Here is a 15,682-nt window from a genome sequence, read left to right as displayed (position 1 = left end):
AAAAAAAAAAAAAAAAAAAATCATCAAATTAAGTCTAACTGCCTACACAGAACTTAAAGATCAGAATCAGGGACCTGCACTCTTCTATTATAATTCCTTACCACCCTGAATTTCTGTCTCTGTCTCTGTCTGTCTCCCTCTCTATGTGAGTGTGTGTGTTTGTGTTTAAGTATGGCATGCATGTGAGCATGTCTGCCATGTATGTGCAGGTATTGGCAGAGGCCCAATATGGATGCTACAAACTAAACCTGGGTCCTCTGGAATAATAGCAAGCATTCAGAACCCATGAGCAATTTCTCCAGACTCTATAACAAAGTCTGAGGACCAAGCAGAGCATGGTGACACACAATTTTAATCCCAGTGGTCAGGAGGCAGAGACAGACAGAGATGGCTGTTAGTTTGAGGCCAGTCTTATCTAGAAAGTATGTTCCAGGCTTGCCAGAGCTCCAAAGTAAGAGCCTGTCCCAAAACAAAATGTTTTGAGGATCAAATCAAACTATGACTATGATTCAGAACATTGTAGTAGAGTCTTATTATTTTGCTAGTGGGAGTAATAGTGATAAAATAATAAGAGTGACTTGTAGAATCACTCAAGAATGTGAGATGAAAAATCAGGAATTTGCTGGGACAAGGGACTCTGTTAGCCACAGTTAATCTGTTGGTTCCCATATCCTTTTCTGAATAGGTTCCCTAACTGTTTGCTTCTATAATCTACCACTTTAAGGGCAGAAGTGGCCTAAGGAGACTTCAATGAACCACTCTCTTAAGACGTTTTCATAAGCCAAGCAGTGGTGGCTCACATCTTTTAATACTGGCTCGTGGAAGGCAGAGGCAGGTGGATTTCTGTGAGTTCGAGGCCAGCCTGGTCTACAGAACAAGTTCTAGGACAGCCAAAGCTATGCTTCTCTTGAAAAGTCAAGTGTTCATCTGAAGTCTTTACCTGAAGGACAACAACAAGGACATTTTCGATGCTGGTCACTCCTTCAGGCTGTGTAGTTCAAACTAGCCTTGAACTCATTCATCTTCCTGCATGCTGGACTTGATTAAATATATGCCCACTGTGCTTAGATAAATGCCACATCTTTAAGCCAGCTCCCTATAAACTGTTGTTGAAACACTGTGTAGCAAAAATGTATTCTATGGGGCCAGACATCAGAAATGGCATAAGACATAGGCTCAAATCCTACCTCTGTAACTTATTATTAGCATGGACTTTATTTATTTAGGAAGACAATTTGACTGAGCTTAAGTATGCCCAGATTTAAAAAGCACAACTAACAATATTTATATTATGGATGGTTGAGGATATTCAAGGAGTTATGTAATATGAAGAAACTAGCATAGTATACTTTATTTTTCTGAATACAGAGTGAAACCTCACTAGACACATCTTATCCTCACCAGGCACATCTTATCCTCACTAGACACATCTTATCCGGATCTATAGACTCTTCTCCCTTGCCAGGAGCACTGCTCTAAAGGGAGGACCTACTATTCTTGATGATAGTCATTTGCCCTCTAGCCTCTTAACCAAACAACTTCCTAAAAAAACCAAAGTGGAATAAATAAGGTTCAGAAAGAAAGCCTTATGAGGTATCATCATTTCTAGTCCATGATAGAGGTTTCTTAGACAGGGTTTCAATTAAGACGACGATCCCTAGGTTTACTTTACAAGATTAAAGTAGAACACCCCCCAGGTTATCATGGGAACATGATAATGTTTCCCACCATGAATTTAAAGCTTCCAATAGGCTAAAGGTCCTACTCAAATTAAATAAAAGCTTGAGGAAAGTAGCCACAGCCTGCAACCTCCCTTCCTGCAGGAGCTATCATGCAAGCAAGTGCAGCTCTGAATGTGCACTGGAAAGATGAGCATCACAAGTAACCCAGTGAGAAGCCACCTAAGGCTGAAATCCAAGGAGCTTGTCACATGACCCTGGGACCTGCTGAGCTCAGCTGGACAGGATGGCATGTGATGGAAAAAACTTTATTCTGCAGGATGATTAAAGAGAAAGACAATTCTCTCATTAGTATGTGGAACACAGGGAACTGCTTAAGTTACAGAAACTGGTGAAGAGTAAGGAATAGTTAAGACAAAGGGAAAAGAATGAAAAAAGGTGGAATATTGCTTCCAAACAGGGCAGACAAAGGAAAAGAATAAAAGGGTTTCAAGGGTTGCACCCCTGGGACCCAGACTGACTTGCAAAGCACCACTGCTCTTCCCTGCCCTTTCCTAGTTCCATCAGTTCATCACCTGCAGCAAGAGCCTGTCTATGGACCTGAAGCTCAAGGGGAATCTTTTCCAGGCACAGTGTATGGGTGGCCACTTACCTTTGGCTTCACGTCTCTTGCAGGTAGGGTGGAAGGCCTGGCAGTAGCAGTGACAGCAGCAGGGCGTTTGTGTGGGGCAGCTGGCACTGAGCCTGAAGCGAGGCTCATGGGTTTTTTATTCAACCCACCAGAGGTGGTGGGCGCCGGCTGCTTAGGGAGAGAAGTGGGCTGTGTTTTGGCTTTCGATGTTGAAGTCTTTGCAGGTTGAGTGGTGGCCAAAGGCTTTAAGTTGATGGTTGTTTAATTTTTAATTTAAAAATTTTAAAGAACATCAAACACACAGACAAGAATAAAAACAAATAAAAATGTATAAATTGCACAGTTCAAAGTAAAATTATAAGCAATGAGGATTGATGCAACTGAAAATAAGCATTCCTTTCTTCTGAGCGCAGGAAACAGTAAAGTGAGACTAAGATGAAGTTTAAGATACTATAATTCTCTTTATTATAGTTTATTCAAGATCTTAGGCATGCTAACCACATGTTGTACTACTGAACTACCTCCCCATGTCTGTGGAAACGCTTTCTTCCTTTCTTTCTTTTTTTGTTTTTTCTTTTCTTTTTTTTTTTGAGACAGGGTTTCTCTGTGTAGCCCTGGCTGTCCCGGAACTCACTCTGTAGACCAGACTGACCTCAAACTCAGAAATCCTCCTGCCTCTGCCTCCCAAGTGCTGGGATTAAAGGTGTGTGCCATCATTACCCAGCAGGAAATGCTTTCTTAATTACAGCGCCACAAATTCCAATAGTTTGATTTCTAAACTATTTATTTTAATAATGTCTTTGTCATTAACTTTTGGTAGCTGTAAGAATTCTATAAATAAAGCCATCAGCAAAAGACTAAATTATTACTGACTGGATTTCTTTTTTAAAAAAATAGGATCTTGTTATGTTACCCAGGCTGACACACAACTCAGAATCCTCTAGCCTCAGCTGCCAAACTGCTGAGATTAAGGGATAAGCACCAGCCACACCCTACCTTTCTCACCTATGTCTTGACAACACAGCTTAACAACATTTATGCCCTAAAATGTGGTACCTATGTGTTTACCAAAAGTTTTTGAAGCCATGGTCTGCCTAAGAAACCTTCATTCATTTTTTTCACAAACAGATTTTAGGATAAGTCTACAATTGCTTCATGCTGTTAGTAAGTGAAAAGTAAGTCATTTATAAATCGACAATGGTAGACATATTAAGATCCTGTCTGAAAAAGCCATGGACACAGTAGCAGAGCACTTGCCTAGGAAGTGCATGGTCCTAGGTTCCAATCTCTAGCACAGAAAACAAACACACAGATATACTATAAAAGGGCAAGGCAGAGGATTTTGAATTAATTAATTTGGTATTGGCCAAATGAGAATATGGGATATATTTTCTAAGAGCATCTAAATTTGGAGACAAGACAAGACAGCTCAGAAAAAAAGACACTGCATTCATGATTAAAGCAATAACAGCAGAATATTTTTAAAAATTACAGAAAAGGATAACCACCATTCACTCTAGTACCTACCTTTGCTTTCTTTTCTGGGCTCGGTGGCAGCTCCTTGTTTGGTGGGGTAGTGATGTCATTTCCAGGCACACTGACAGCAGTCTTTCCTTCTTCTTGCTGGGACACTCCTAAAGGACGAAGAGATGATGGAAATTATCCTAAGCAAATGTATTTTACAACCATTTCAAATACGGAAGGCTCCGTTGAGAGTCCCATGACTGGAGCTCCATTCTGAAGAACCCCAAAGGGCTATGCTGCCGAGAATGGTCAGCCCATGTCCTCCCTGGGATCACAATTCTAGGAGCTCTGAGCACTTGTCACTGTGTGAAGCAATCAAAGGAGGATTCACCCTAATGATCAGCGCAGGCAAGCAGCCTTTAAGGTTTAGTTTCCATTTCCCTTGATACCAACAAAGAGCTTCTGTCACCCAAACACCAACTCCCTGAGAACCAAGGGGACAAAAGCCACTTCTGCCACAGTCTACCTCATAGAATAAAGGTTGCTGAGAGATGGGGCAAGAGCCAGATGGTGCAATAACCTCCCTCACTTCCTTTCCCTGTAAAGAACAGGGCTGCAGAGGATGTGAGATTAAGCTGCTCCAATTCTAACTGTGACCTCGATTTCCAAAAAGGCCAAGAGCCATAGAAAATAAAGCCACCAGCCTAAGCTAGAGAAACTCATCTCCACAGAAGGGAGAGAAGATGTCAACAAGCTATGCCTAGGAACACCACAACAACTATGAAATGTGTAGTCGTAATATGGAGATTTTCTGACTGGCATAAAAACCATAACCACAAAAAGCATAACTAAATCCAAAAGACAATTGCCAAACCAAAAAAACAAAAACAAAAACAAAAAACCTCAAATACAAAGAGATTTATATAAATAACTCCTTAAAATCAGTAACTCTTTTTTTATTACTGATGTTTTAAGACAGAATCTTTTCTAGCCAGGGTTGGCTGAGAAATCACTACACACCTAAGGATGAGGCCTGAGTCTCCTGTCTTCACCTCTGGAGTGCTAGGATTAGAATTATACTGTTGCACCGAGTTTACGTGGTACAAACAGGCTTTGGGGATGCTACATGAACATGCTACCAATTGAGCTACATCCCCTGTGGCTTGCTCTTTTTTTTCCCTGAAGACTTGCTCTAGTGTATCAGATGCTGGTCTTCAACTCCTGATCCTCCTTCCTCAATCTCCTGAATGCTGTGATTAGAGGCCTGTGCCATCATCCCACCAAGAAAGGTCAAAAGAATATGAAAATAGGTCATAGAAATGCTTGTGTCTTGAAAATATGAATAGGTAAGCATAGACATAAAATTTCAATTTTGGGAGAGGTAGTAGCAGGCAGCGTTGACTGAAGCCAGCCTGGGTCTATGATATATGAGATCCTATCTCAAAAACCAAACAAGGGCTGGAGAGATCTCGAAAGTTAAGAGCACTGACTTCTCTTCCAGAAGACCTAGGTTTGGTTCTCAGCATCTATGTCGAAAACAGATCCAGTCCCAAGGGATCCATGGGCACTACATGCATTTGATACATAGACATGCATGTAAAAAGCACCTATGAGATAAAAGTAATAGTTCATAATAGTTGAGTCCTCATGATATTATATGGATTATATGAATATCGTTTAGAATTTCTAAATTAACACTTTTGGAATTCATTGCTTTGTGCAGAATAAACTACTGAACTTTTATTTCCACTTAAGATCCTTGAACCACCCCACTTTACTTTGATTTTCTGAAGTGAAACTCATGACTTGTACATCTTGCACACACACACTACTGCTGAGCTTCATTCTGAGCACCCCTACTCCCCCCAACCCACTGTAGGTAAAACAGGCAAATGGAACCCTGTGTTTGATCCTTAGAACCCAAGGGAAAATGCCTCCTTGTAACCCCAGTGTGTAGTAAGTAGAGACTGGCCAGGCAGTCTAGTGGCAAAAAGAAGTTTTTTTTAATAAAAGGAATGATTGGCTTTTTAAATTTTATTTTATTTTATTTTTTAACAGAAACAAGAGGACATTGCAGTAGTAGGTGTTTTCTTTTTTCTTTTTCTTTTTGTTTTTTTGAGGCAGGGTTTCTTTGTGTAGTGCTAGCTGTTCTGGAACTCACTCTGTAAACTAGGAAGTACTTGAACTCACGGAGACTACCTCTGTCTGCCAAGTGCTAGGATTAAAAGCATGTGACTACAACCACTGGCTACTGTCTTTTGCCCATTTGGTATACTAGATGATGATATCTTTGAACAGCCACTGCGCCATGCGTCCTTTCTCCTCTAGAGACTCTGAAGGTAGTAGCAATGCTCAGGTTTTCCATTATTGTCCCTGTCCTTCTGAAAATCACTATTTTTTTTTTTTTTGCTATTATTGAAATGATGGAAATGAATACTTTGTATTCATTTGGCAAATTCACTAACTCCATAAAATGGGACTCACTAATCCCCATAAGGATGAGATGCACTGAGCTGATCTCATGTCTGATTCACTGGTTCTATCCAATTTTTATTGTTTTAGGGTTTTGGGTTTTGTTTTCTAGCTTGGTAGACCAGGCTGTCCTTGAACTCACTGTGTTTCAGCAGGATGAACTGTAGGCAAGCTCCTGCCTCTGACTCCTGGGATATCAGGTATGTACTGCTAAGCTGACAGGTCTGACTTCTGATGTCTCTCTCTCTTTTACAACATCTACAATTAACACTTGGTCTTTTAAAAAATAATTTTGGAGCTGGGCAGTGGTGGCGCACGCCTTTAATCCCAGCACTTGGGAGGCAGAGGCAGGTGGATTTCTGAGTTGGAGGCCAGCCTGGTCTACAGAGTGAGTTCCAGGACAGCCAGGGCTACACAGAGAAACCCTGTCTCAGAAAACAAAACAAAACAAAACAAAAAACAACTAACTTCTAGCTGGAGGGATGGCTCAGCGGTTAAGAGAAATCTGTAATGGGCTGTGATGCCCTCTTCTGGTGTGTCTGAAGACAGCTACAGTGTACTTATATACATAAAATAGATAAATCTTAAAAAAAAAAAAACAAACAAACTTCTATTTCTTTCTGGGAATTTCCTAAGTTTTCATTTTTTTTTTTTTTAATTTAAAAGTATTTTAGGGGTCAGCAAGATGGCTTAAAATGAAATCACATGCCCTTAAACCTGACAACCTGAATCCCCAGGAAGCACATGCTGGAAGTCCTACTACTAAGATGTCCTCTGATTACCCCCCCATCAATCAATCAATCAATCAATCAACCAATGCATGTAGTAAAAGTGTTTTTTAAACATAATTTATGACTTTTTAAAAACTGCTACTGCATATAGGGGTAGGATACAAATCCATAAGCTCATGCATACCACTGTGTGCCTATGGAAGTCACAGGATGACCTGCGGCACTTGGCTCTCTCCTTCTATCATGTGGGTGCCAGGGACTGAACTCAGGTTGCCAGCAAGTATCGTTATCTGCTAAGTCAGATATCTTACTCAGCCCTCATTTTTGCTTTCTTCAAGAAAACTTGTAGCTGTTTGTTAAAGCAAACTTTTATTTATTTTTAATTTATTCTTGTTTTTACAGTCCAGACTTTATTCCCCTCCTGGTCTACCCTCTGACTCTTCTATATCCCATACCTCCTCCCTGGTCTCTAAATGGATGACCCCATCCCAGAGCAAATTTTCTGCTGTCTGCTTTGAAATTCTACTATTGTACTGTAGCAGACAATCACCCTTTTATGTCTAGCTTGTAGATTCTGGCTGTAATCCAAGTGAAATTTAGTATTCAGAGCCCACGCAGTATAAATTCTGACCTACTATGTCCTTCTGGCCTTACTGAGGCTCTCACTCGGTCCATGTTGGTCCTGCCTGAAAGAACTGAAAGCAATCCCCCTGGATCACTGGGTATCACATGGTAGGAGTTAGGTAATGGGAAGGAGAAAGCATGTCCTGAACTTTTTTCTCAGGCTGAGTTGGGGGTGGAGGTGGGGACAGGAAGGACAGGTTTCTATTTGGTTTTCACCCGATGCTAGGCAGAAGTGGGACTATCAAGAAAAGCAGTTTAGCCCAGCTGTGGTGGGGCATGCCTTTAATCCCATCATTTGGGAGGCAGAGGCAGGCAGATTTCTGAGTTGGAGGCCAGCCTGGTCTACAGAGTGAGTTCCAGGACAGCCAGAGCTACACAGAGAAACCCTGTCCTGAAAACAAAAACAAAACCAAAAACAACAAAAAAGAAAAGCAGTTTATAGATACCCCTAATTCTATTACTGGTGAAGGCAGGAGGTAGGTGGGCATCCCTGAAACTGCTGCTACTGTGGTTGAATCAGGTCAGCAGCTGCTTCTGAGTGTGGAGTACACCACGTGTCATAACCTCCGCCACCACAGGCAGACTGCTCGATGCTAGGAACAGGCAGAAAAACAAAGTTTACGATTCGGCTTTTGTCAGGCTTCCCATTTCCTATCCTTTAAAATAAAAATATCATTTATTTATTTCTTCATTGTGTGTATGTGTATGGCAGGGGGCACTGAGGTATACATGTGGAAGCCAGAAGACAAACCTGTATTCTAGGTTGCAGGCCTCCAGGGGTACAGAAGTAAGAAACAAGCATCCCTGAAACCCACTGCACTATTGTCAAAACCTTTCAAGTTCCTTTATCAAAACTGTTATATACAAAGCTATGTTATATACAAAGGAATATAGTATTACATTTACACAGGAGGAGCCAGAGAAGATGACTCCATATAATCTTGACAGGAGGTTTTCTAATGCAGAGCACTTTCTCTGTGTGTGCTATTTATTTGAGCCATATGCAGTCCTAGTTTCAAATACAAAGAGTTTTAGTTGTACTGTGACACAGACTTAATACTTCTGTTCTGTAAAGCTAAAGGAAGGTCTCACCAATTGAGTCGTGCTGCCACTGACTCGAGCGGACACTAAATAGTTCTCACTGGCACAGGCAAACAGCACAGACAATGTGAACAGTAGCATCCCCATCTGTTCACATGCGCACAAACTGCTGCTGCCATCCAGATGTGCCTAGTCACAGAGGGCTCCCTCTTAGTCTCAGGGGTAACCTTACTAGGCACTCCTGGAGGATATAAGCCAAATGTTGCCAGTTTCACTAGAGAATGTCTGAACAAGAGTTCATCGTATTAATCCCTTCCTAAGGCTGCTCTCATAACTACCTGCTTGGAAAACTACGCTCAAATTTCCAGCAACCCCCTGCCCTAGCCCGTGTACCCACCATACTGGTTTCTATTTTGCTTGTTTTGTTTTCCCCTCTGTAATTGATTTTTGTGAGACAGAGTTTCTCCATATAGCCCTGGCTATACTGGAACTTGCTGTGTAGACCAGGGTGACCTTGACCTTGGACCTGCCTTCCTAAAGGCATGCACAAGCATGCCCACCATAGTCAGTTTATAATTACAGCTTTTTGATTTGTTGTCCTTTTTGAAATACTGGGGACTGAACCCAGGATCATGCAGACAAGTCTTTTATCACTAGACACATTCTCTATCCTTTTTGGTAGTGTGTTTTTGTTTTCTCTTTCAATGGTTAGAAATAAATTTAGTTTATTAAGGGGAAAAAAAAGCATTTCCGATAGTGGAAGTGGAGTATCAGCGGGGGAACCACAAAGGCTCTGGTCCTTTCTGAATTAATTTACATAGCATTTGTATTCTCTCACATTAGTACCTTGGAGGTTTTTCTAGAGCATGTCTCAGTTATTAGATAAAGCCTACATTTTGTACTTTTTTCTTATTTATTTATCCAATCATTAAGCTGTCCAAGCTAGACTTAAACTTATTCTGTAAACCAGGCTACCCTTAAATTTGCCATCCCCCTGTCTCGGTCTTCAGCATCAGGCTGGAAATTGTAGTTGTCTTACCTCTCCCAGTTCATTCCACCTATACTAGAACAGGGGAGTCTTCCCCATGTGGACCTTGGGCTGTGTTATTTGCTGTTATTGCCTGGAAACGGAGTAGTTAACAGGCAAGAAATTTCTCAGTACAGCATTTTAGTAAGACTGGATGTCCATTTCTTGGTATTTTACCCATATTTTTCCTAGATGACAACCAAGTAATTCCTAGATGGGGTGAGGGGAAGCAGCATGTATGCAGGAACAGCAGAGAAGCCCTAAGACACACTAGCCTAGATATCCATGGTTGTGAGCTGGATTCCATGAGATTCTTCTAATATTTTTGGTTGTGAGCCTAGCCTTTAATGGCTGAGCCATCTCTCCAGCCCCCATGAGATTCTTCTATATCCTATATAGAAGTACTCCTTAAAGTGAATAAAATCGGGGCTGGCGGAGATGCCTCAGTGGGTAAAACACTGACTGCTCTTCGGAAAGTCCTGAGTTTTGATCCCAGCAACCACGTGGTGGCTCACAACCACCTGTAATGACATCTGACGCCCTCTTCTGGTGCATTTGAAGACAGCTACAGTGTGTTATGCCTGAGCGAGCAGGGGCCAGAGTGAACGGGGCTGGAGCTGTCCTGAGTTCAATTCCCAGCAGCCACATGATGGCTCACAGCCATCTGTACGGCTACAGTGTACTCATACACATAATAAATAAATAAATAAATAAATCTTTAAAAATGAATAAAACCATCTAGGTTTTGAACTGGTTTCTCCTTTCCGCTGTCTCTCTTATTTTTTTCTTTTTGGTTTTTTGAGACAGGGTTTTTCTGTGTGCCCTTGGCTGTTCTGGAACTCATGCCATAGAACAGGTTGGCCTCAAACTTGTCTCTGCTTCAAGTGCTGGGATCAAAGCCTGTGTAACCTCTGCCTGGTTCCGCTGCTTCTTTCTTTGCTAGGCTGATAGTGAACTCAGAGAAATCCTCCTGCCTCAGCCTCTCCAGGGCTAGGATTAGAAGCATGCACCTCCATACCCAGCACTGGTTTCAAGCCTTTGTTTCCATGAGTTCTTCATCTGGCAGTTTTTACGTCTAAACTGTCAGCAATTCTTTTTTCAAAACCCAGGCTTAAATGTCTCCTCCAGAATGTTTCATGACTCACACACCTCTCAGCCATTCCCACCAAGCCCGAGACTACGTGGTTAAGTTGCTTAAGGATATCAACAATTTCTAGTACCCAGTCAATGACTGGCAAATGGTAGGTGTGTTAATAACTCTTTATATATCTTAGAGAATCATAGGTTGGGATTCAAATTTACAGGTGAATGAGTTAGCAGATTTGTAAGTCATTTAGTAGTTTTTCCTACCAACACAAACTTCTTTTAGAATGAACCAGCCAGGCTTAGAAGAAAAAACAACTGCAGTTCTTTCTGTGTAACATACTGAAGTCAGTGAGAGTTTTGGCAATGTGCCAAGCCATGTCTAATATAGTATGAGCTGAGACTTCATCCCTAGTATATCCCCTCAACACCCCCCAATGCCCCACGCCCCAATAGAAATGAAAGGGAGGAGGGAAGAACAATTAAAAGGAAGACAGAAAGCAAGTCTTTCCTCACTCCTGCCTAGAGGGCATGGCACAACCTCACCATGACCATCATGGGTTTCTGGGATGGACAGAAAGATTAGAGGATCCTATTCATGAGAATGTTGTAAGACCTGCTACTTCTAGAGACTTGCAAAGTTCAGGGCACCTGGGTTCTTATAATTTTACAATATAAGAGACTACAGAAGAAACATAAGGTTTTTTTTTTTTTTTTTTTTTTTTTTTTTTTTTTTTGCCTAGTCCTAGTTTTGTTTGAAATAAAAACAAAAAATCTGCTAGTGCTTACGTAAAACTGCTTGCCACACAAGCCTGACAAACCAAAAGTTCAATCCCAGAACTCACTTAAGGATGGAAGGAAAGACTGGATTCTGCACACAAACCATATGCCCACCCCAATTATAAATTTAAAATAACATTTCATTAAAATGTACTCAAGAGAATAATGAGAATGGGTCCTAGGAAAAGTGATTATTTAAAAAACAAAAACCAAACAAAAAACACAAACAATAATAAAATTTGCATTTTAAATGTCTGTTAACAAACACTACAGTGAATCCTGGTCCTTTGTGGACCCAGAGAAAACCAGCCTCTTTAGTCTACCAACCATGGCAGTAGCAGCGGGTGGAGATGCGGTGGGTGGAGATGGGGAAGGGAAGAAAAAGCAAAGAGGGCACAGAAGGCAGCCACAGGGACACAGGCAGCGCTCACCCATTCATGGGTCCAAAGTCTCTCTTCTCCTAATTTTCTTCCTTCCCCCCCACCCCCCAACAAATCCTCAAAACCCCTACAGGAAGAGAAAACTAGAAACACAACAGGGTCAAACAGGAAGGACACGGGGAGAATATTAAACAGCCAGGTATAAAAGGCTCTCTTTCCACTTCAACAAAAGTAAATCCTTCTCAAAAGCACAAGGGCAAACAGCTTCCATCCAAACTGCAACTTAGCAGTGGTTAGTACTGACAAGGCCGCTGTGACTCTAAACAAAGTAATGCATTTTACAGGCGAGTCAATTAATCAGCAGCAGTGGGATGTTCAGAGCTCAAGAATCACTTGGTTCAAACCAATGGGATCAGAGGGGGTGGAAAGATGGGGGATGGGATAGGGAGGGTGGCATGAGATTAAGCAGCTCTAGTTTTTAATGCCCACCACTTCTGCCCTCAGCCAGCCAGCCAGCCTCCACAGTTAAGCACTCAGCTTGACCCAGCCAGATTCACTTTGTTCTCCTGCCTCACTCCCAGAACAACAAGGGAATTAAGCCTTCCCCCAGGCAGTCCCAGACTCTGGGAGTGACAAGCTGCTGAAGCTCCTGTCGGTAACCTATCACTTGGCTTCTTCCTCACTGACTGCCGGTTCCCAGGGGAGGCAAAATTTAGAAACATACCATCACGTGGGGTCTCTTCGCACAGCAACGATGGAGTGCTCTGGGTTGCAGTGACCTCAATTTCTTTTTTCCCTGCCAGTTTCATCAGCTGTTTCTCGCCTCCCTGGCAGATGAAGGGACATGAACCAACTCTTGTCTCACCAGTATCTTCCTGCCCCTTTTCCTTGCCGCTTCCTTCGGGAATCTGTTCCAGCTTACTGTGAAGACAGAGCCCGGCACTACCCAGCTCCTTCTTCCCAGAGCTGTTGCTGTCATTGCTGAGGTGGATCAGCTCTCTCTCCCTGGCCACTGGTTCCTCGAAGGTTAGAGGAGTAGGTACCTGAGAAGCAGACAGGCTGGCCAGTTCCCCAGCACTCAATCTGCAGCTAGCTGACTGGTCCTCAGCCACAGTCATGGCGCGCCTCATGGCAGGCACCCCCAGCTTCCTGGGCATAGGGCTAGGCATTGGGCTACCGGTGGGAGGCAGCAGGCCAGAAGGAAGCTCTTCTCGAGCAGGCAGCTCAGGGTACTTATCGGCCAGATTCACAGCTGGGGGCACTGAGAGATGGTAACACTCAGACAGGGCTCTTCGGATTGCCTTTTTCTGCTGGGGGACTTGGTCAAGCATAGGCCCCTCTTCAGTAGAACTTAATTTCTCCAACTCTTTATCCTGGACTGGGCTATGAAAGTCTGCATTCAAATTTTCCTGAGTGGATTCCACCACAGTGACTGGTGGATTGGTGCTGGGCTCACTTGTTGGGTCTGGGTGGGTGACAGCCACCAGTAATGGGGACTTATTAAGCTGCCCAGAGTTATCACTCATCACCCCAATCACCGAGCAGCTGGAGACGAGGAGGCCATTCTCCTGTTTTTCTGGAGTTGCAGCCATTGAGACTTGAGGGCTCTGAGTCACTGAGTAAAAGTTGGGGTTCCAAGCACTGGTTTCTTGTTCCTCATTATGTTGAGTGAGAGTGTCAGCAGCCCCTGGAAAACTGAGATCTGGCTGGCTCTTGATCTCTAGTCCACTCTTCGCTGCCACCTTCCCCTGAACTGTGGCGTCTTTGTCTTGCCCCTCTGTGAGTCCCAGGTAGAACTCAGCTGCCTTCTGGTATACTAAGTTCCCCTCCGAGGGCTGGCAGGTTCCTGAAATCACATACCTGCTCTCAAGGTGACCGGAGGTTGCTTGATACGCCTTGTTAGGCTTTTCAATGTTAAGTTCTTTGTCTAGCTTCCCCTCAAAAAAGCGGAGCTTATTCTGTTCCAGGAAGCTGGAATTCTTCACAAGCCCGTCTTTCAGCTGCCCATCCATGCTGACATTCAGCCCGATTTCATTCAGTTTACCCTCTGTCCTCTGCCATTCAAATCCATGCTGACCGATTTCTTTTGGGGAGTCCATTCTGCTCTCTGGAGGCTTGTCTTTAGAGAGCTGGTCGTCCGCAGCAGCGAGAGCGAGAGCGGTAGTGAGCGCGGCTGGCTGCTTCTCTGGAAGCGACATCGTCCCTTTCACTGCTCCCCACTCACTCTTGGAGCTCTCGCACCACCCACACTCACACGGGTCTTGCAGTGACATCACAGCAAGCTCCGGGGATTCATGGTAAGCTCTCTTGTTCTCCCAGTCCCCCTTTTTCCTCAAGCAGTTGTGTGCTAGATGTATTTACCAGGTGTAGAAACGGAAGGATGAACAAAAAAGAGAAAGAATGCCACTGTGTGCTAATCTGTATATATAACTGCCTAGCTAGCACTTTGTTCATCCCTATAATTTAAAATACAGTATGGTGCCAATTTGGGCACAAAGGACAGTAATTATGTCAGCTTTCACTGATATAGATATATGTATACCCACACATTCATTTATCTCGTTCTATACCTAGCCTGCTGAATTCACCCACTCAAAAACAGTTTTTAAAATAAGCAAGGCTCATTTGCCAATTCTCTTCAGTGGCTGTAACCACTGAAGAATAATGATTCCAGAAAATTGCTCAAATTTTCACTTAAAACAAACACCTTAATGAAGAATGAGGCATCCATTCCTTGGAGGGAGGGAGGGAGCAGCTCATCACATTCTCTCAGTGGATGGGATTCACACTCACTTGTGGTCTGTAAGTATCGGGCCGCTCCCGCTCCCGCTCCCGCTCCCGCTCCCTCTCTCACTAGCCCACTCCCATCCTGAAGTGAGGTTTACTCTCTAAGGTATTGTGCACTCAGCACAGCCCATTTACAAGTCAAAGACTATCAGGAGTTGCTTCCCTTCAGCCAGGTGGTTCCAGGGATCACACTCAAGGTTATGAAGCTTTTTCACAACTGACCCATCTTGTCCACCTAACTGTCTCTGTTTCCTTATAAAATTCAAAACCTGAATTAGGTAGGATTTCCAACACCCATCAGTTCTACTGGTTGCTTTCTGTGCTGGGAGCTTAATAAAGGGCTCATTTTACACACTTTTAATCCTAGTACTAAAGGGGCAGATGCAAGTGGATCAGTGGGAGTGTGAGGCCAGCTTGGGCTACATAGTGAAGCCCTCTTAAAGAGACACCAGTGAACAAGGCTTTGGACATGTGTCCCATTAACAAGACACTGAAGTCCAACTACAAGCCAATGTCTGCTTCTTCCTGATTCCATCAAGAGCTGGGTACTACCACCCCTGCTCCTTCAGAGGCTGACAGTGAGGACATACTGACTACAGTTCATCCTCTTTTCATCTCCAGACTCAGGAACAAATCTGTCTTGGAGCTTTTCCTACTAGTTAGAACATATTGCCCCCATTTTGTACAAGCACAATCCTTTGTTTCCCTGTGTTTTCACCGATTGCAATTTAGGACAGAGTGATCATACAACACAATTCCTGGGCTAGGAGGGACCACCTTATACTGTAAGAATGTAGAGTGCACTGCTAGAACAAAGCTGGCTTTGTCATAGGGCTTGTAATTCATTACTTGTCCCAACACAGGCTCCTGTGAAATAGTCTATCAAGAATCCTAAGGAGGCCGGGCAGTGGTGGGGCACGCCTTTAATCCCAGCACTTGGGAGGTAGAGGCAGGTGGATTTCTGAGTTCAAGGCCAGCCTGGT

At 43.2% G+C, this 15,682-nt stretch overlaps 1 protein-coding gene across 20 annotated transcripts in view; it reads right to left on the bottom strand.

Moving 5' to 3' along the window:
• Map4 (microtubule associated protein 4) overlaps window positions 1-15,682 on the bottom strand; it is a 141,136-nt gene that overhangs the window by 16,192 nt on the left and 109,262 nt on the right. For 11 of the 20 annotated variants that reach the window (XM_031345222.1, XM_031345217.1, XM_031345220.1 and 8 more), the window contains 2 exons: window positions 3,838-3,944; window positions 2,332-2,553 (listed from right to left, as the gene is read on the bottom strand). In XM_031345222.1, coding sequence (XP_031201082.1) covers window positions 2,332-2,553; window positions 3,838-3,944 — 329 coding nt within the window. Of the gene's footprint in view, window positions 1-2,331; window positions 2,554-3,837; window positions 3,945-12,636; window positions 14,521-15,682 lie in introns of those variants that run through there. The other 9 variants (XM_031345223.1, XM_031345230.1, XM_031345224.1 and 6 more) reach the window with 6 other exon arrangements.

The sequence above is a fragment of the Mastomys coucha genome, unplaced genomic scaffold, assembly GCF_008632895.1.
Source record: "Mastomys coucha isolate ucsf_1 unplaced genomic scaffold, UCSF_Mcou_1 pScaffold23, whole genome shotgun sequence".
NCBI lineage: Eukaryota > Metazoa > Chordata > Mammalia > Rodentia > Muridae > Mastomys > Mastomys coucha.
Note: the sequence above shows the minus strand (reverse complement) of the source record. Positions and strands in the feature narration are given on the sequence as shown.